This window comes from Anguilla anguilla, chromosome 3 (assembly GCF_013347855.1).
Source record: "Anguilla anguilla isolate fAngAng1 chromosome 3, fAngAng1.pri, whole genome shotgun sequence".
NCBI lineage: Eukaryota > Metazoa > Chordata > Actinopteri > Anguilliformes > Anguillidae > Anguilla > Anguilla anguilla.
Window position 1 is genome coordinate 4,067,568 of NC_049203.1, and position 20,078 is coordinate 4,087,645.

A 20,078-nucleotide genomic window follows, 5' to 3' on the forward strand; every position below is an offset into this window, starting at 1 on the left:
GTGTGTGCATGCATGTGTGTGCGAGCCTGTGTGCATGTGTTCATGCGTGCATGTGTATGTGTGTGTATGCGTGCATGCTTGCTTGTATGTTTGTGTATGTGTGTGTGTGTGTGTGTGTGTGTGTGTGTGTGTGTGTGTGTGTGTGTGTGTGTGTGGGTGGGTGCACGCGGGTGTGTTGTGGTCATGTTTCATTGTGCACGCGCGTGTGTGTGTGTGTGTGTGAACATGTGGGTGCACGCGTGTGTGTGTGTGTGCGTGAACGTGTGGGTGCACACACGCGTGTGTGTGTGTGTGTGAGTGAATGTGTGTGTGTGTGTGCGCGTGTGTGTGCGTGTGCGTGTGTGTGTGTGTGCGTGCACGCGCGTGTGTGTGCGCGTGTGCGCGCTCGCGGGAGAGGCCGGGTGAGTGCTGCTTTCGTGTTTGTGGAGTGACGCTGCCCCTGTCGGTCCTGTAGATTTAGAGCGTCTCGTCTCAGCACTTAGCCTTTCTGTGGCCGAGGCGCTCCCGCTCTCTGACCTCTGCCCTGTCTCGCCTGCAGGACGGTGGCACCAGGGGGCGCCGCTGCGCCATCGAAGCAGACCTCAAGATGAAGAAATGAAACGAGCAAAAGAGGGGAGAGGGAGAGAGAGAGAGAGAGACTGACTGACTCACTGCATCGGTCAAATTGACCTTCCGAAGAGTTTTCTGGAAAACGAGCGTGCCACTTCAGAGCTAGCATGCTAATTCTGTCTCTCCCCGTAACTCAGAAGTCCACCGAACGTAGACACTTTTTCATTGGTTAAAACTAGGAATGACATCACAATAGGCATCGATGAGTCTAGATTAGTGTTGGAAGGCACCGGCTGCCTCGTTTGGGGAACCGAGTGCAAAAAAAAAAAAATGAAAAAAAGAAGCGTACGTGAGTGTGCCAGTTACTTTATCGTGTCGATACAGTGTGTATTTCTTTTGTACAGATACATTGCTCCTGTACAGATTGTGCTTTTTAAGTATTACGAATGTGTTTAATAAAGAAATGAATAAATATGAATTTACAAACTTCATGTGGCTTTGTTTTTGTGGAGAGGATGCGAATGTTACGGTGCCCATTGTGCTTGAATGACACTGGAGGTGCTCGGGTGCTAATACTGTGTGCTCAGTACTAATGTGTGCTCAGTACTAATGTGTGCTAATACTATACTGCACGTGCATACACGAGCGTGTTCGGGCATGTTTGTGTGTGTGTGTGTGCGCGCGCATACCTGGATTGGAGATGTGTAATGTGTATGTGCGTGTGTGCATGCGTGTGCGTATACATGTGTTCCAGTACTTTTGTGGCTGCGTGTTTGTGTATGCATGTCCGTGTTCATGTGTTTATACGTGTGTGTGTGTGTGTGAGGCGTGTGTTACGTGTGTGTGTGTGTGTGTGTGTGTGTGTTAATGGCACTGTCCCTCCCTGCAGGACTCTCTGTACGGGCAGGAGTTTGATGAGGGGGCGTGGCTTGCAGAGTATGAAGACGGCAGCACAGGCAGTGATTCGGACGTGGGGGCGGGGCCTGCGGGAAGCCCCGCCCACTCAGAGACAGACAGGGAGAGCCCGACGCACGCGGAGGGTGGGAGATCCGGGGGAGGAGAGGAAGGTATGGACACAACGGAGGGAGGAGAGGAGAGCGGGAACGAGAGCCCCGCAACGGAGGAGGAGGAGCAGGAGGAGGAGGAGGAGGAGGAGGAGAGGGGGAGAGAGAGTGAGGGAGGGGTGGTGGAGGGGTGCGCGACCCCCGTCAGTCAAGAGGACGGGGTGACGCGGAGCGAGGAGGGACCTGACGCCCACGTGGGCGGGGAGTCGGAGGCGGCTGGAGCAGACCACTGCGCGTCTGAGCAGGGGAGTCCCTACAGCGAGGACAGACCCCCCTGTGCCACAGAGAGGTACGGTCCAGCCTTCTCCCTAAAATTCTGCCTGCCCTGGGACTGCAGGTCAAAGCCTTTTAGCTCATTCTGGCACTTCTGCGCAGACACGTCTGGAGATGCTGCTTATTGTGCATAGTCACAAAAAAATATATATATATTTTTTTTTTTTTTTTTAAACACAAAAATGCTCTGCCTCTCAAACTGTTACCGTGTTAAAAAAAACCGGCAAATTGAAATCTCTCTTTCCGTCCCGTCCCCAGTCCAGGAAGGCGATCCTCCTGCCAGGACTTTCGCAAGCTCCTGCGGGACATGTGCAACGACATCGCCGGACACAAGTGAGACTCCGCCTCGTTTGCGCCCGTGCGAGCCAGTGCTCTTCTTTCTCTCTCTCTTTCTTTCTTTCTTTCTTTCTTTCCTCCCGTTTTGCTGTTGTCCCTGTGAACCGTCTCTCTCTCTCTCTCTCTCTCTCTCTCTCATGTCAATGTGTAGGCTTGGGGGGACACACGTTTGAGTATGTTTTCGCTTTATTTTTCGAGTGTCGTTCGTTGCGAAAAACGGCGGCAGACGAATGAGGCTGTCGCTCCTCCTGTTTGAAGGTACGCGGAACTCTTCCTGAGACCCGTCAACGAGAAGTTCGCTCCGCACTACTACTCTGTCGTCAAGAGGTGTGTGTGTGTCTGTGTGTGTGCGTGTGTGTGTGTGTGTTGGAGAGGGGTAGTTGGGGGGCTGTGTGTGTGTGTTGGGTAGGGGCCGTGTGTGTGTGCGTGCGTGTGTGCACGCTTGTGTGTGTTGGGTAGGGGCCGTGTGTGTGTGCGTGCGTGCGTGTGTGGTGTGTGTGTTGGGTAGGGGCCGTGTGTGTGTGTGTGTGTGGTGTGTTGGGTAGGGGCCGTGTGTGTGTGTGTGCGTGTGTGTGTTGGAGAGGGGTAGTTGGGGGGCTGTGTGTGTGTGTTGGGTAGGGGCTGTGTGTGTGTGTGTGTGTGTGTGTGTGTTGGGTAGGGGCCGTGTGTGTGTGTGTGTTGGGTAGGGGCCGTGTGTGTGTTGGGTAGGGGCTGTGTGTGTGTGTGGGGTAGGGGCTGTGTGTGTGTGTGTGTGTGTGTTGGGTAGGGGCTCTGTGTGGTGTGTGTGTGTGTGTTGGGTAGGGGCTCTGTGTGTGTGTAGGGTAGGGGCTCTGTGTGTGTGTGGTGTGTGTGGGGTAGGGGCCGTGTGTGTGTGGGGTGCGGGTTTGGTGCATTCTGACCCTCTGCTCCTGTGGAACGCTGGGGCAGGCCTGTGGACCTGCAGACTCTGCGCAGGAGCGTGTCCCGGGGCGCGGTGGTCTCCCTGGAGACGCTCAACCACCAGCTGATGCTCATGTTCCAGAACGCGCTCATGTTCAACAGCGCCGACAGCCAGGTGTACCAGGGGGCCCAAGCCATGCAGAGGGAGGTGCTGCAGCACGTACAGGTGAGGGGGGAGGGTGGGGAGGTGCTGCAGCACATACAGGTGAGGGGGGAGGGTGGGGAGGTGCTGCAGCACATACAGGTGAGGGGGGGAGGGGGGGGAGGTGCTGCAGCACATGCAGGTGAGGGGGGGAGGTGCTGCAGCACATACAGGTTAGGGGGGGAGGGAGGTGCTGCAGCACATACGGGGGAGGGGGGCAGGTGCTGCAGCACATACAGGTGAGGGGGGGAGGTGCTTCAGCACATACGGGTGAGGGGGGGGGTCTCTATTATGCACAGGTGGGGGGGGGCTCTACGTACAGTACAGCTGAGGGGGGGGCTCTTCATAACATACAGGAGAGAGGGGGGGGAGGGAGTGAATGACAACATGGTATTATTATTTTTTATTTATTTATTTTATTTTATTTTTTACCCCAGATGCTGATAGATGAGGTTCAGTCACGTGACCAGAGTGGCTCCTCCCCCTGAAGCCAGCCCGGGCTGAGCAGAGCAGAGCAGAAGCCATTTTCCCTTTTGCACACGTAACTGTCATTTCTGCTGTCGTGGTGTTCGATAACATTGCAACCCAGGTAACACTGCAGATATGTAGATAAAGAAAATTGTTTTATTTTTTTATGCAGATACCATGTTCATTCCGGACACACATTTGATTCGATGTACAAGTCAAAGTTTAATTATTAATATTTAATGTTATTTTGGTTAGTGGACCATAGTCAATTTGCCAGTGAGATTTTATTTGGGGGAAAAAATAAACTTTTGAAAGTCTGTGAACTGTGTGCGTCCTAGGTTGAGATTGATGTCCTTTTTCCATGTGATATTGAAGTTGGTGTTTGATTTTTTTTGTTTGTTTGTTTTTTTGCATGATATTTTTTTCCACGTTTACATTGCACATGAAACTTCCTATTTCACGTCTTTCTGTCTGGTAGAACGTGATTGATTTGGTTTCTTTCTTCTGCCAAAAAAAAAGGTCCATCTACTCTTAGTACTCCAAAAGGAATGGAAATTGGCTATTTTCAAAACTTGAATGTGCAATTATGCTTGACATGAGCCCCCTGCAGTGACTGCCCTTAACCTCGATGTCATTTCAGGAGAATAAGACGGTCCATGAACATTCGATAAGACACAGATAACCATCGTCACGAGAGATAGGGCTTCGACCTGGAGGCCATTATCGGCGACAGAAACGACCAGGACACAATTGTCTGTTGTAATGTCCTGTCGGTCTGCGGCAGGAGAATTAATGGTTGCCCCGGCACCGGGTCCATTGCGCTGTAAATGAGGCCAGACAATAGGCTGGCCCGGGGCGGGGGGGGGGGGGGGGGCGGAATGGCCGATGAATGTAAAGCCGCGTTTACACCAAAAGTACCCGGAACTTTTAGTCCCAGGAACTACTTTTCAAGGAACTTAAGCTGCGTTTCCACTGCAGGAACTAGGGTCTAAATTTAGTTCCAACATGAGCTGTTATATTAATATTTAAATTGTTACTAGAATCCGTTTTGAATGCATTGATAAGTTACTGCGCTTCATCAAAAATAATAGTTTAGGAAATATTAAAATATACCGTTAGCACGTGACGCTTAACCTCAGCAACGCGTTCGGGTTTGGCCCGACAAATTTACAAACAGGTTACTACTCCTAGTCTCCCTCATGACCACGCCTCTACGAACGTCACGTCGTTCAGACTGCCACTGAGGTCAAAACGGTCTCAAGATGCTATTGGCTTTCATATCTGACGGAACCGTTACAATGTATTCATCCGGATTATATAGCGAGCTAATAAGTAGCTAAGAATCAGAGCTTCGATGGGTCGGATTTTGAGAAACGACTTTAAAAAGAACGGTATGTAAAAATAATGATGTACCCGTCTATTCAGCTTTAGACCTTTAAGAAATATTTATTTAGTAGACTACATAAATACCAGTGTCTTGCTTGCTAAAGACGTGACCTTGTTATTAACTAGCAAATTACCCGCTATGCAAACCATGCTTGGATTATGGACATCATAGTAACGACAGGCTCACGTTAACTGACGAGACACTATCAAAACGAACTTTGTAAATGTGTCGTATCATTTGGAAGCAAAAAACTTGCATTATCTTTAGTTAGCTACTTAGTCAGATAGCTAACTAGAGTTAACGCCAGCTAAATTAAGTAATGCAGCCTACTACTAGTGAGTGGAGGGCTCCATGGCTAGTTAACAGTAACAAGCTAGCCAGCTAAAACATGAGTTGTTCTAGTCTGGACACATTTCTTAGCTGTAGTCATTTTTTCCAATTCCAGATCTGAGCTAGTTTAACAACTTCCTGTGGTAGTTCGTGGTTAACTTTACATAGTCTAAATAACGCGCATGACCCATTGATCGGTCAACAGCGAAATGACTAGCAGGTTTGCCAGCTAGTGTGTAATGTGGTTGTGGCTCAGATGGCTGCAGTACAAAAACTTGCAAGGTACTTTTCTTGATTACCCAAACATTGTGGATATGTAACGTGTGGTTTGGTCCAGGCAAGTAAAAGGTCATTCAGTTTGGCCGTGCGTTACCATTGTTCCAAACACGAAGAAGCGTGATTGGATTATAGCTAGATTGGTGCGTCTGCATATCCTGTGACAAGGATACAGGAGTTGATCTTTAACGGTAGAAACCAAGCCCTCGTAGGGTTCAAATGTATTTAACGCAAGCTCATGTCTGTGGCTGGAGCAGGACTGAACTGGAGTTTTAAACATTTCCCCGCCATGGGGCGTAGAAAGCAGATAAAGGTTATAGCAGAGGTCCTCAATCTTATCCAGAAAGGGCCAGTGTGGGGTAGACTTTTGTTCCAACCAAGCAGTTACACACCTGATTCTACTAATCAAGATCCTTTGCAAAGACTCTAGTGGTTGATTAATAGAATCAGGTGTGTAACTGCTTGGTTGGAACAAAAGCCTGCACCCACACCGGCCCTTTCTGGATAAGATTGAGGACCCCTGGGTTATAGCCTCGAACAGGGGTCCTCAATCTTATCCACAAAGGGCTGGTATGGGTGCAGGCTTTTGTTCCAACCGAGCAGTAACACACATGCTTCTACTAATCAACCACTAGAGTCTTTGCCAAGGACCTCAATTAGAGAAGTGAGTTCTGACGGCTTCTGAGAAGTCATTAGCGATCCACTGTAAACACGGAACGAATGTTTTGTGTTGCGGCGACAACTGTCCTCCTGCAAATAATTCTGCCGCGTCAACGCTGTTTTGTGAGTTCGATTCACTATCTGCAGAAAAGCGATTGTGCGCCTTTCTCACCCGGTAAGCTTAGAAAGCCACGTATAAATTAGGACTTTAATTGTTCCGAACTTTACCTTGAGCAGAATCATACGGCAGTCAAGCTATAAGGTACTGCAACCCACTTTGCAGTCGCTCCATTTCATCAGTGCAGTGCTTAGCTTGATGTCTCAAGATGTTTTGGATATTTTTATTCCACTGCTTTCATTAACCGTAGACTCATAAAATGAACGTCATGTTATTTCAACTTATGGCCACTAGGTGGTATCCAGACACCTACTTAAAGAAAACAGCGCTAAAACAATAAATTCAGCCTTATTGTGCAATTCATTAAAACATTTTTGTCATATCAATTGATCTTTAACATTTAAAAAGACTTCTTAGGAGTCCAACATAATATTATTTATTTAAATATTTATTCTCAATCATTAAAAACATTGAATGTATTTATTATGGGTCAAACAGTTGTTTGTTTGTTCTCCACTATTTAAAAAAAAAAAAAAAAATTCTACCCAGTTGTTTGTGAAGTTATCTACCAATGATCACACTAACCTTATATTATGTCTACATACTGTGTTTTATCTCTTTCAATAATTATATGAATTATATACCACCCAAAGCCTTGATGTTTTCATCCACAATACCTCCAACTAAGTTTAAGCATTGGTGAGGGAAATTTTAACAGTTACAATTTCCCCCAACCCTAACTAACATGAAACTAGCTAGCTTACTGAACAGGAACAACATTACATTACATTACATTTATTTGGCAGACGCTTTTATCCAAAGTGGCGTACAAAAGTGCATTTTATGGTCATAGACAACTGCTGAACAACAGTGTTGAAACTTCACTGATATCAAAAGTTAGACAACAATATGGTGATCAAGGTTAGAGAGTTACTGATTTATAGTAATAAAAGTTTAAGACTGCAAAAGACAAACAATGGTCATGAAAAATATTTACATTTCCATTCCTCCAGTAGCATACACCCAAATTCTTCCCCACTCATATATTTCCAGTCCTGTTTGTAATAAATTCAAGATTGTTGTCTGGATATCTACTGTGATATTCCAATTGTCCCCCCCCCCCCCCCCCCCCCCCCTCCCTCCAAGGTAGCCTGCTGCTCAGCATAACCAAATGCAAAGTTGCATTGTGACGATAAGCATTGTACAAAGCTCTGTACAAATATAAAGTTGTCTTGACCGAGACAGTCTAGGAACTGATGTTCTGGAGGTCTCCTTGAATGTCGGTCGCCGGCTAGGAGTAATGGTTCGCGGTCCAGGCCCAAGCGGAGCTCTCCGCACTTGCGGATTACGAAACGCACAGACTTCAGTGACGTATTTCCGAGGACAGGTGCGTCCGCGAGTGGACAAGGGCTTGAGGGGGGGGGGGGGGGGGGGGGGGTTATACAGAAGGTGAAATGGCACACGCTTCTGGCATCAACCCAGTACGTGACACGATACTGAGAGGCGGAGACGCAGCCTTATTTAGATGACTAGAGAGAAAGCGATGTGTCGTCCAGGACCGTAACGAGGAATGTAGGCACCGTAAACAGCAGGGCGAAGCAGCACGGCGCGACGCGTAGGGTGTCTCCACTGGTTCCGTTTGTGTCGCGCAAAGGCTTGCGTAAAAGCTATATATTCCTAATAGCTCTCGCAGACTGCAGTGGGATTACATCGTGTATTTCACGTTTGTTCAATACTTTTGATTATGGGTTAAGTGAATACTTTGGTGAGAGACCTTTTTCAGTTTGTTAATTTGGTAATATTTCGTTAACTCGTAAATACGTGAGAAAGTAAACGCTTTCAAGAAGTACCATAAACTTAAATCGCAACGTAGCCTGCATAACAATCAATCTCAAACTGTATTAATTTATTTGCTTGGTTAACAAGCGTGCCAATTTCATGAAGAATATGTAATGATCATAATAATAATAAATAATCCGTAATCAACCATTGGGAATTCCCGTGTTGTCTTGCCATTCACGTCAAAACATTTATAGGATCAGATTTAGTAAAATCAGCTAATCATGAAAAAGTCAGTAACAGTTTTAATCTTGAAGGGATATGAACACCACAACGCCATGAACACCGGAAGCTTTGAAGTACAAGTGCAATAAAGGCTTGCTTACAACTTCATTTATAAAATAGGTGCATTTTCATCGGCAAGACCACTAAATAATCTGATTTTTTTAAAGCTCTGTGGTTATCTGATTTTTATTAACAAGCCCTTTTTGAAAGCACGGCGAACGAAGACATCGGAGAAGTCAAATAGTTTTTAACCAACCATTGCTCAGCCTATCTTCCAATACTCGAGCTAACAAACCGCTGCTCGGTGCATTCCCTTCTACGTCACTCAATAGCCTACGTCTTTCTGTGGTGTATTTTCAAATTTACCCCACCCCCTCCGCAAAATAAGACAGCGAAACTAAGTTTGCCTTTCCCCCAGGTTCCAGTTATTTATTTATTTTTACAAAACGAAAAGGCTTGTATTTTTTTTTAGCTGCTTAAAAAATATCTGGGAGGTAACTAGGGACACACCCCCAGTAATATAAGAATGAAATATAAATCAGAGCATGTATACCTAGCATTTTAGAGCATATTTCTGTGTATAAACAGGCCAACGTGACGCGCGACAAGCCGAAAAAATAGAACAGAAGCGAAAAACTACGCTTCAGTTCGCTTGTGTCGCGCGAGCTTCGCAGCCGGTACGCGACGCGTTCGCATCTGGTGGAGACGACGTCGCCCGCTGCCGTTGTAATAACAGTACTTCAACTACGCTTCAGTTACGCGCGTAATACGCGCGTAGTGCGCTCGCGGCCGATACGCGTGCGGTGGGTGCCCGGCTTAAATTTGCAAAGGGGTGCTCTGACGGCTGTCTTCGATAAACTACGACCGGGACCACACGCTTGTTCTACACAGGCAGCTCGAACAGGTTAGACTTGGTCTATATCAGGGAATATAGTTTTCCATTCCGTATTATTTCGAGTAAGATCATGCAAATCAAGTAACTGTCTTGTCTAATCCAGACAAGTTCCTATGTGAATGTTTTATTTTAAAAGATTGGGCACATAGCTTACATTCAATTAGATTAATTTATTTTAAGACTGTTATGGTAAGGGTTAAGAGTTTACAAACCGACGAAGTGGGCTACTTGTTCAGGGGTAAAATGTAGCGCGTTGGCAGGTCAGTCTCCTTAAGGTAGCCTATATTTCAGATAATATAATCTGCTATTTTTCCAATGTAATAACCGTCACACCGATAGCCAGAATCATTCTTATAGGTGTACAATGTGAAGGTTCGCTATTGTGAATAGAATGTATTCGTAAAGTTTCATTTACGCACTTACACAATGGGTCGTGGGCGTTAGGGTGTCGGAACCACTGAGAATAAACACTGAATGTATTTATTATGTGTCAAACATAGTTGTTTGTTTTTTTTTAAATAGTGGAGAACATTCTACCCAGTTGTTTGTGAAGTTATCTAACAATGATCACACTAACTATCCAACTAACATTGATTTTCCAAATAGGAGCCGCGACATATTGTTTAGCATCCAGAACTTATACATTTTCTCTCTCTAAAAAAAAAAAAAAAAAAGTCGGAGCTAGCTTGTTCTCTCGTTTCGTTTGACCGTTTAGCCGAGTTAGGACTGAAGATACAGGAAAGATGTTAAAATATTAGTCAAAATACAATTGTAGATATCGTGACCTGGCTAGTCAAAAAAAACCAAAAAAAAGTGGAGATATCTCGAAATTGAATTATTTCTAGTCAGAAGACCTTTAAATAGGGTGGATTCGGCAAATGTGGGACACTTTTTGGTAGATTCAGTAGGAGACTATCAAAAACCTTTTTTTACTTGCACCAGTGACGTTTCTATGAATTGTTTTAAGTCTTCTTAACATCTATGTGTGGAAATTTTTTTGAAATGTGTTTTTGTATTAGAGGTAATCACCCTTAAACATAGCATGGCACCCTCTTTCACTCAGTCGGAGTATTCAGGTGAAGTGGGACAGCATATATGGTGAAGTGGGACAGTCATTTCAAGCTTAACCCATTAATGTGCTTAGTGGAAGTTTTGAAATTCCTTTGGTACACTTGTCAACTAGTTGCGCTGATTGCAAATTTGTTAAATTTTTTCAAATAAGCCAATGTATAAGGCAGTATTGCTTGTTTTTCTTAACATACTATTTTTAGTATTTAGTCACAAGGGTTTCAAGTTTTTTGTTTATCCATGAAATAATCTCTAGAAACATAAATTAGGAGTGTCAGATCTTTATAATTTTTGGTACACAGAGAGTCCAGGGCTGCGTTTCCCAGAGTCTCCTTAGCGCTACGTGCGTCGTAAGGTATACCTTAAGGTCTTCCTTTAGGTCTCGAGCTGACCCCAGCGCCTCCTTAGCTAAGGTATACCTTCTGAAAGGTATACCTTTAAAAGGGTGGTCTGAGGCACTCGTAAGCTGTCCCTTGGCGATGCGCTCCGGTCATCCTGTCAGTTTTAGCCTTATTATGCCAACATTTTGCTTTTCAAATCGACAGTTGTACTACAGTGCGCATCTAGTAGAACATCTGCATGCGAAAATGACATACAGTTTAATATTAACTTTACGAAAATTAATTATCCAGTCAACGTTTCTGTGTATAGCACGTCATGCGAATGTTGTAGTTTCACCTGTCTATTCCCATCATGATGGTAATTAAGTATCGGGCCAATCCATAATACTAATCCAATTTGTGAAAAAAAAAAAGTTTTTTAAATGTATACGTAGTGGAGATAACTAAGAATATGGCTTTTCTGGCTGCATGCCCTGTAGAAATTAGTTCGTTTGTGTGTGAGTCAATGATCACACTGACTTGGAACAAACCGCTGGTTTATTAAGAATATAAAACCAGTGTGAGCAAAGTCGACGTTGAGTGAGTATACTTGCATGACCGAACTAGAGCACGTTGATTGGCCTAACCATAAACACACATAAAGGTATATTTGCTCATAATGAACAAACATAGCTAAATGATCTACATGCCCTTCCTTTAGCTCACACCTCCTATATAAAACAGAGCACTGGGTAAATATCAGCATTACAGAACATTTCTTTCTTACCATGTTGTTTTACAATTTTCGGTAAACAACTCAATAATGATATTATTGGTTACACTTAAGATTATCCAACAGCAAATCAAGGTGGATGCAGAGAAAAGTCAGCGGGAATCAGCTGATATGCTGCTACAGTTGCCTATATATTGTGTGACAGAAACAAATTAACATTAGACCCTTGTTTCAATAAGAACAAAATAATTCACCCATATGTAGCCGATATCCTTTTTACTGGGCTTCCAAGAAGCTCGAGACTGTGGATTGCTGAATCCACCCTGTATCTACAAAGAATACATGGATATTTTGAAAGGAGACCTTTCTTATTTTGGATATCTTAAATTATCATTCTGACTGGTCACATTGTAATTATAACGAGTCCAAATCCATATTTTGATATCTAAAACGCAATTATGGATAGTGAAGCGAAGCTATGAAATGTTAAAATGGCTTGCCATAGACCTGTGCGTTTAAATTTTTTTTTTCATCCAGCGGACACAGTGGCTGGTTCGACAAAAATTCAGTTTCAGACCATGTGCAGTTATTAATGTAAAATGAAACGTAATTAACGGTAAACTGTTCCATTAAAATGCAAGTATAAGGATTAAAGTGTGTTCGCTTTCTGGTTTTAGTTAAGACGCTTGCAGAAGCATTCTGAATGATTTGTAACTGAAATAATGCATTTTTGGAAGCCCGGAGTCTCTCAAAAGCGTCAAAGACAGGTTTGGTCACAATCCAGACATGTGGATCAAAGCTCTAATCCTTGTCAAAGGTTTGTCAAAGTGCAATTTAGTTTACTAACTTGAATGTTTTAAAAATATGTACTATATTCTAGGCGTGGTATGCTTTAGGTCCGCTGCAATGCCAGCAAACCTGTCTAGCGTGGATTTCTGCCTCTTGCTCCATACATGCTATGATAGGCTCCACCCCCCAAACGCAACCCCAGTTTTTGTTTGTTTTTTTTTGGAAAGTTTTAAAAAATTCAGTCAGTGTCAGTGTTCTAGAACTCAGTTGCTTCCAGCTACCAGCAGCTATTGTGACATCAGCATTATAATGTTCAAATAAGAACATTCTAATGACGTGTTTGAGGTCGTATTACGCCTTAAAGGGTTTGAAATAGAATTTTCTAAAATGCGGCAGCGCTTGGACCAGATGCCAGCGCTCGTGACCCACCCTCAGAAGGTCCGACTGCTGCCAGGGTGAGGCAGTCCTGCTGCAGGTCCCCCTGGGATTGGTGATCCATGGCGGTACTGAGAGGGAGAGAATGGACCGAGCTTTCCTCCTCTTCCCAGGGATTTCTTCCAAAACCGTTCTCACCACCACCACACACGCACACTCGCGCGCTCTCGCATTATATTATAATTCTTGGACAACGGTACCGAAAAGAGCTCGTGCAAAAATTCAGTGGGAAAAAAAGCAAGCAACAGTAATGCACATGACAGGCTGACAATGACAGCATTATTGGACAATGAGTATAGCCCTGTTATGTTATGTAACTAATAATATGGGGTCACGATATGAAATTGTTTCATATCAGAAATCCTGTTCTTTTGAGTATTAAATGTTATATTAGTAATTGTACGTTTGTGATGTCAGAAATTATCAAAACATCTGTATGCCTCATACAGTATTTATTGTACTGTAAAATTTCATTGCCTCTTTGCAGATATCAAGAGAAAATGAACCTGATAAAAAATGAAATGAGGGTCCTGCTTATGATTTCACCCGTGATTCTGTTTGTCTTCTCTTATTTTGTAAGTGCCCACTTGTTAATGTTTCATTGTTTTTACCTGTAGTAGTAATAATAATAATAATAATAATAATAATAATAATAATAGTAACACTCCAGAACCTGTGTTCCCATGTTCATGAAATCCTCTCAGTAAAATGGGACCAGTTGGGTTTCTGGTCTTTTACATGGAGTACTTTGGGAACATCAGTAGATTTCCCATGGTTTTCAGCATTACAGCTACTTCTGTGTCAGCAAGTGCATAAACTGGTACTTCAAAGGCATACTATGCAGGATTTCTAACATGAAAATAAATATAAAATAAGCATCCTAATTAACGTCAGTGATGCACTGGCAATCTATGTCTTTACACACTTCACATTTGTTATTTTAAAATATTCCTGGCGTGGCACTCCCTTCTGTGTTGGGACAGGTGCGTGGGTATGGAATAATTAGCCTGCCTGAGGTTTAGGACTACATCTCAATGGAGTGGTCGTTGCCATAACAAAGAGAAATGACAAGCCAACAGGGCAGGTTCTTTTACTAGCGTGACATGGTAAATGGTAATGGACTGCATTTATATAGCGCTTTTATCCAAAGCGCTATACAATTGATGCCTCGCATTCACCAGGGCAGTTAGGGGTTAGGTGTCTTGCTCAGGGACACTTCAACACGCCCAGGGCAGGGATCGAACCGGCAACCCTCCGACTGCCAGACAACCGCTCTTACCTCCTGAGCTACGTCACCCCTAGCTCAGGAGGTAAGAGCGGTTCTCTGGCAGTCAGAGGGTTGTCGATTAGTTCCCCTACCCATGTCAAAAGTGTCCCTGAGCAAGACACCAAACCCCTAATTGCTCCCAACGAGCTGATTGGTACCTTGCATGGCAGCCTTTCACCGTTGGTGTTTGTGGGAATGGGTGAAAGTGAATGAGAGGCATCAATTGTAAAGCGCTTTGGGTAAAATCCCTATATAAATGCAGTCCATTTGTCATTTAACTAGAGTGACCTTGGTATCGCTTTCCCTCGGTGGCGTCAGCTGAAGTTAGCCAAGCGGGTGAAAAGCAATGCAGAGTTGGCTTGTTTTCTGTTGGACCCGTAAGCAATGTTACCTGTAGCTATGCAGCCAGGGTTGCCGGACGCCCGTTTTTGACCGGTTGTTCCGGTTTTAAAATAATTTTTACATGTCTGGTTCGTGGTCTCGACCAGACAATGTGGCCGGAAGTCTAGTGAATGTCCTGCTCAATATATCGGTAAAAATGACTTATGATTTTGCTTGATGAGCATAAGAAAACTGAATTTACCCTCTCCCAAATATGAACATATTCTAAGTGTTTAAAATAGGATGTCAGCTTTGCCTTTGATTGGGGTATTGAAATGGCAGTTGGCTGAAATTTAGAGGTCAAGGCATTTAACCGACGACACTTTAAAAAACAGGACACAAAAACTTTTTTTCTTCCCTTGATATTTTGTGTTCTCGCTAGGTGTACGTTTATGACAAGCAATCGGAAGCTCAAGGAAAGCCGCCCGCTCCAGCACCTCGTCATAACCTGCACTCAGCAGTCTCGTCGAGCCCTGTCGCTAAGCAGCAGCCCACTGCCCAAGACGCTACCCAAAATCCGCCTGCCAGTGAAGATGCTCCGAGTGAAATCGGGTCAGAGGAAAGGGCAGCACTCCTAGCCAGCTTGTGGTGGCCTCCGCTCAACAAAACCGTTTCCTCGGTCGCAGAGGCCACCGACGGAGCCAAATGCTCCTACAGGGTCATCGACCTCCGGGAAAACTACACCGTCGGAGGCGTCGTCCGCGTAGTTCTGGTCGCTCGGGACGGGAACGGGAGACCCAAAACCCACGGCGGAGACTTCTTCCAGGCCAAACTGCACAATTCTGGGCTCAAAGCCAGCACATTTGGCCCGGTGGTGGACCACCTCAACGGGACGTACACGGTCCAGTTCTCCCTGCTCTGGCCCGGCCCCGCCTACGTCTCGGTCCGACTCATACACTCCAGCGAGGCGGTGCAGGTCATCCGCAGACAGCGACAGCAGGACCCCGACAAGGTGTGCTACTTTGGGTATTTTGTGGAGGGGAGCAGGACGGAGACGGTGGTCTGCAATGCTCTGCCGACCCCCTGGCTCGTCGGGGACCGCAAGGGCTGCTGCTGCCAGTACACGGACCCGGTCACGCGGGAGTCCTGGTTCTGCCGCCGGCCGCCCTCTCTGCCCTGCCGGGCCCTAATGTACCACAGCTCGGGCAGATACCAGGCAAAGCTGTCCAAGTTTGATGCCAGCATTCTCCACAAGTTAGTCTCCTCCTGACAGTCACATTCCTATTTAACCCACAGGGGTAACTGTAATAGCAATAGTAATAGTCATATATATATATATATATATATATATGTATGAAAGAGAGTATTTATACATGTTTATAAATTGTTCTATTGCAAAAATCCCAATAATGTCCTGGGTATATTTGATCCAGTTTCACAGGTGCTAATAAGCAAATGGAACAAGAAGGGTTAAATTTATGATACTTTGACTTTGCGTATGGGAGACAGCAGTGTGCTACGCTCAACAGATTCAGGAGCCAGTGTTGAATCTCTTTCTGAGCAGCTGTTATGCATGTACAATAATTACCGTTCTCTTTTTCAGAACAAAAACAAATGTCATCCTCCCTGGAAGAGGCGCTGTAATCCATGTCTTGCCCCAAGATGAGGATATTCGTAAGTCTGAAAGAGGCCGCACCCATCCCAAACAGTTATTTTAGTGGTATTGTGTGTCTATAGTCATCTTATTTTACGTTGCTTATTCAAGGAGAGTTTATCAGGGCTGGGCTCACGTCCATTTCAGTTCAATCCATGGAAAATATCCATGATGTTCAGTGAGGCTTTTTTTTTTCTTTTTTTTTTTTTTTAAGTTGGGGAACATGATTTCAGTGACATTTACCAAATTTAATTAATCGATGCCAAATCTGCAGTTTTTGGCCCATGCCCTTAAAAAATGAGCGGAGTAGCTTTGCACTCCACCAAAGTAGCGGCCTAACTGCCCCCCCCACCCCCCCCCCCCCACCCCTCAGAGGCCGAAGTTCAGATCCCTGCCGTTGGCAAGACGTTCGGTCTGGCAGAGCTTTGTGGTTATTAAGCTGATTTTAATTAATTAATTAATAAAATTTTTTTAATTTTTAAATTCCGCTACTTCTCTTGCCAGGAGACACGCGTCCGCAGTGCAGGCCGGGTCTGGGCACCGCCATGCCCGCCGGGTTCTACTTCCAGGACCGCTGGACCTCGCTGCAGTGCCGCTCCCGGTCCTTCCCCACCCCGGCGCTGGTGTCGGCCTGCCTGCGGGACAAGCAGGTCTACATGTTGGGAGACTCCACCCTGCGGCAGTGGTTCGAGTACCTGGAGAGTGCCATGCCCAGTAAGTAACCTTAATCCTTTTTTGTCTATTTGACACCTGTCCGTCCCGGCCGTCGCCTGCGGTCACCGGGGACGACCGGGTGCGGGTGGCTTCGCCGCTGTGCCGCGGCACTGTAGTGAAACTGATGTGACACACCCCCCCCCGTCTGCCGTACTGACTCCTCTTCCCCCCCCCCACCCTACCCGCCCCCCGCCCATCTGCGGTACTGACTCCTCTTCTCCCCCCCCCCCCCCCCCACCCCTGCGGTACTGACTCCTCTTCCCACCCCCCGCCCCCCCGCAGCGCTGAAGAGGCTGGACCTGCACACGGAGCGCCTGTTTGGGCCGCGCCTCGCCGTCGACCCCCAGAGCAACACCCTGGTGCAGTGGCGGCCTCACGGGCTGCCCGTCCGCATGCACAAGACCCCCGTGGCGGACCTGCACTACATCGCCCGGGAGCTGCAGGGCATGGGGGGCGGGGAGCACACGGTCGTCGTCCTGAACATCTGGGCGCACTTCACCACCCACCCGCTCGACTACTACATCCGCCGCCTCGCCACCATCCGCCCCGCCGTGCGGGCCCTGCTCCAGCGGTCCCCGCGCACCCTGGTGGCCATCAAGACGGCCAACACCGGCTACAAGGACGTCTACGGCAGCGACTGGCTGTCCTGGCAGCTGGACCTGGCCCTCAGGGCCATGTTCCGGACCTTGCCCGTGGTCTTCGTCGACGCCTGGCAGATGACTTCCTGCCACTACTCGCCCGACAACCTCCACCCGCCCAGAGAAGTGGTCATGAACGAGGTGGACCTCTTCCTCTCTTTCGTCTGCCCGCAGTGAGAGAGCGGAGAGAGCGTGTGTGTGTGTGTGTGTGTGACTGTGTGAGTGAATGTGTGTGTGTGTGTGTGCGCGTGCGCGTGCATGTGCATGCGTGCACACTCGCATGTGTGAATTAGTGTATTTTTGCAACTACAGGTACGTTTAGGTCCGAATGATTATCAAAAATCTTTCATGATTTTTGAAAATCATGAAAAAAATGAGGGGATTTTACATCAAATGAAGATTCTTTTTCTTATGATTTATCTTTAAAAAAATAAATTATGCGTTTTCATGTCATTTATGTTGATTTTATGGGTCAGAATAACAGTTACTTGCTTGTCCCACACCTGCTGAGCTTCTTTTTTTTTTTTTTACATGCATATTTAAAATTCAATAGATGACCAGGAGAAACGCCTGCAGATTTGAATTCCAAACATTGATGACTTACTGCCCACTCACCCCGAGTGCCCACTCGCATAACGTAGCTAGCTGGACAGCTAGAGCTAACTTCCGTACCGTGGAGTGAGTGATCGCAGCAGTGGAAAATATATAATAAATATAATCTTAAATTATAATACGACTTAATAATAATAATAACAACAACAACAAAAACGTTTTAAAAGGTAGAAGCTAACCTTCCACATTTAAAAAAAAAATTGTACAGATGGGCAGCATTTTCAATAAGTGATGCCAGGGCCTAGCCATGTTTTTGTTGAAAAGATAAGATCTAACTTGTGTTCTATTATCAGATTGTTTAGAACAAATGTCGCATTTGACGGTGCTCCGACCTTATGACGTGCCATTTTTAATGTGTCTGAGCGGTAGTGCGTAAAAGGTTGTGACATACAGGGTCAGTCTATTGAGAGATGCCAATCAGGTTAGGCCTGGGCCTACCATTTTTCCCTTAAAAGTGATTCTCAACGGATTTCCTACCAGAGGTAACATTTGGAATAGGAAGCACTTGTAATAACACGGTAGAGTCTGGAATTCGCCTACTGTGGACCGTCGTCAGGCCAAAGTGTTTTTTTCAATATTAAGTGACAGCGCTGTGGTGTTGTGATTCCTCGCATTTATTTTGTTAAGTCAGTACAGTGGCAGCGTTCAATTATGATGCCAAGATATTAGGACCTCTAACTGGTTCCCATCATTCAGACATTACCGGGTAATGTAATAGCCTTCTTGTCTCAGAGTGATGGCGGAAGTGTTCAAGACAAATAAAATTCCAAGTTGAGCTTTTTCAAAACAGAGGCACGTCGATTGGTGGATTGTCATTCTTGCTGATCCAGTTAGGGGTGGGGACAGTCATATTTTCACCTGCAGTAGAAAAGATGTGTTAGCGATTAAACACAAGGATCTGCCTACAACAATCAATCCCAGCACTGCGCAACTAGCATGCCAATAAAGATGCCAGACAGGCATTTTCTTAAAGAAAAAACTGCTGGGAGAGAAAACCTGCCGATCTGGTCTTTGTAGCACCTTGCAGACGTAAGACCATCTTTCAGAGAACAGGTCAGGCTGGTTATAGATCCGTGCATACGGATGGCCTTTGTACTGTGACACTGCAGGTTGTTTGATTGCACCTTGTGAGCCTGTCCATGCTGTCGCAGCCTTCTTCGTTGTGTTCTTAGCTTTTTGCCTTTTTGCCAAAGTTGATGAATTACGTATTTTTTATTCTTTTTTAAAATTTTTATTTATTTATTTGAGTCACCACAGGTTTATATCTCACTGAATATATTATTTGGGCTGCAAATAATTGTCACATCTTTTTGTAAAAAAAAAAAAAAAAAAAAAAAAACGAAATATTTTTCCTGTGTATATTAAAATTTCCCTGTATATTTTCACATACACACCTCCTCTTTGAAAAAACACGGAAGCCAATGTACAAGTAGAAAAATAACAGCATGTGCAGTTGAAGCTAAAGCCTTTTTCAGGTAGAATTTGAGCATTTTAACAGCCAACAGGTTGTGGCTCCAAAAGTCTTTGTCAGAGTGTCTGGTGTATGGCATATGCAAGAAGTGGTTTCAACTTAACACACACTAATACTGACCACAGTCAGTATCCTTCATGCTGTTTGGAAAAAGTCAAATATTCTGTCCACATGTTTGTACAATTATAATAAAATGGCATAGAAACTCACCCTTCACTGGTGCTCTTCAAAGAAGCAACAGCAAACAGGTATACAAAAACAAAATATATAAAAATCAAGGAGCCCACATATGAGCAGCTAAGATGAAAAAGGTTTTAATTAGATGGGCTTGGGGCATTTTAAAAACCGCATTACATCTCCAAAACCCAGATTTCCAGAACACAGGAGGGTTCAGCTCAGCCATACACAGGGCCCCAAGGGTCCTCCACCAGTCAACCATTAATATGGAGGGTCCACACACACACACACACGCACGCGTGGGCACACACACACACACACACTTAATTAATTTCATTCATCCATCCATCCATCCATTATCTATTGGGATGGCAGGTA

General features: G+C 45.3%; 2 protein-coding genes across 4 annotated transcripts in view; both read left to right on the top strand.

Annotated features, from left to right (window-relative positions):
- The window catches only part of LOC118222452 (bromodomain containing 8), a 24,236-nt gene extending 20,142 nt beyond the window's left edge, over window positions 1–4,094 (top strand). Inside the window, exons 20-24 of the mRNA XM_035408057.1 lie at window positions 1,439–1,902; window positions 2,145–2,219; window positions 2,481–2,549; window positions 3,150–3,327; window positions 3,741–4,094. Of these exons, the coding sequence (XP_035263948.1) occupies window positions 1,439–1,902; window positions 2,145–2,219; window positions 2,481–2,549; window positions 3,150–3,327; window positions 3,741–3,791 (837 nt within the window). The 3' untranslated portion in view covers window positions 3,792–4,094. The remainder of the gene's footprint in view (window positions 1–1,438; window positions 1,903–2,144; window positions 2,220–2,480; window positions 2,550–3,149; window positions 3,328–3,740) is intronic.
- A 584-nt stretch (window positions 4,095–4,678) lies between these two features.
- On the top strand, window positions 4,679–19,732 carry LOC118222319 (NXPE family member 3-like). Of its 3 annotated transcripts, none has more exons than XM_035407802.1 (6): window positions 4,679–5,162; window positions 13,334–13,421; window positions 14,877–15,688; window positions 16,038–16,108; window positions 16,593–16,802; window positions 17,085–19,732. In XM_035407802.1, exons 2-6 carry the CDS (start codon window positions 13,347–13,349, stop codon window positions 17,615–17,617), a joined length of 1,701 nt encoding a protein of 566 aa, XP_035263693.1. In that variant the 5' UTR covers window positions 4,679–5,162; window positions 13,334–13,346; the 3' UTR covers window positions 17,618–19,732. The 3 variants fall into 3 exon arrangements, with proteins under 3 accessions (XP_035263693.1, XP_035263696.1, XP_035263694.1); XM_035407805.1 differs by lacking the exon at window positions 4,679–5,162 and adding an exon at window positions 6,345–6,599; XM_035407803.1 differs by lacking the exon at window positions 4,679–5,162 and adding an exon at window positions 9,430–9,510.
- Window positions 19,733–20,078: the final 346 nt, after the last annotated feature.

Coding starts and splice junctions, on each gene's coding strand:
- LOC118222319 (XM_035407802.1), top strand. CDS start 13,347: ATGAACCTGATAAAAAATGAAATGAGGGTCCTGCTTATGATTTCACCC. Junction 13,422..14,876: donor TGTTTGTCTTCTCTTATTTT/GTAAGTGCCCAC, acceptor TGTTCTCGCTAG/GTGTACGTTTATGACAAGCA. Junction 16,803..17,084: donor CCTGGAGAGTGCCATGCCCA/GTAAGTAACCTT, acceptor GCCCCCCCGCAG/CGCTGAAGAGGCTGGACCTG.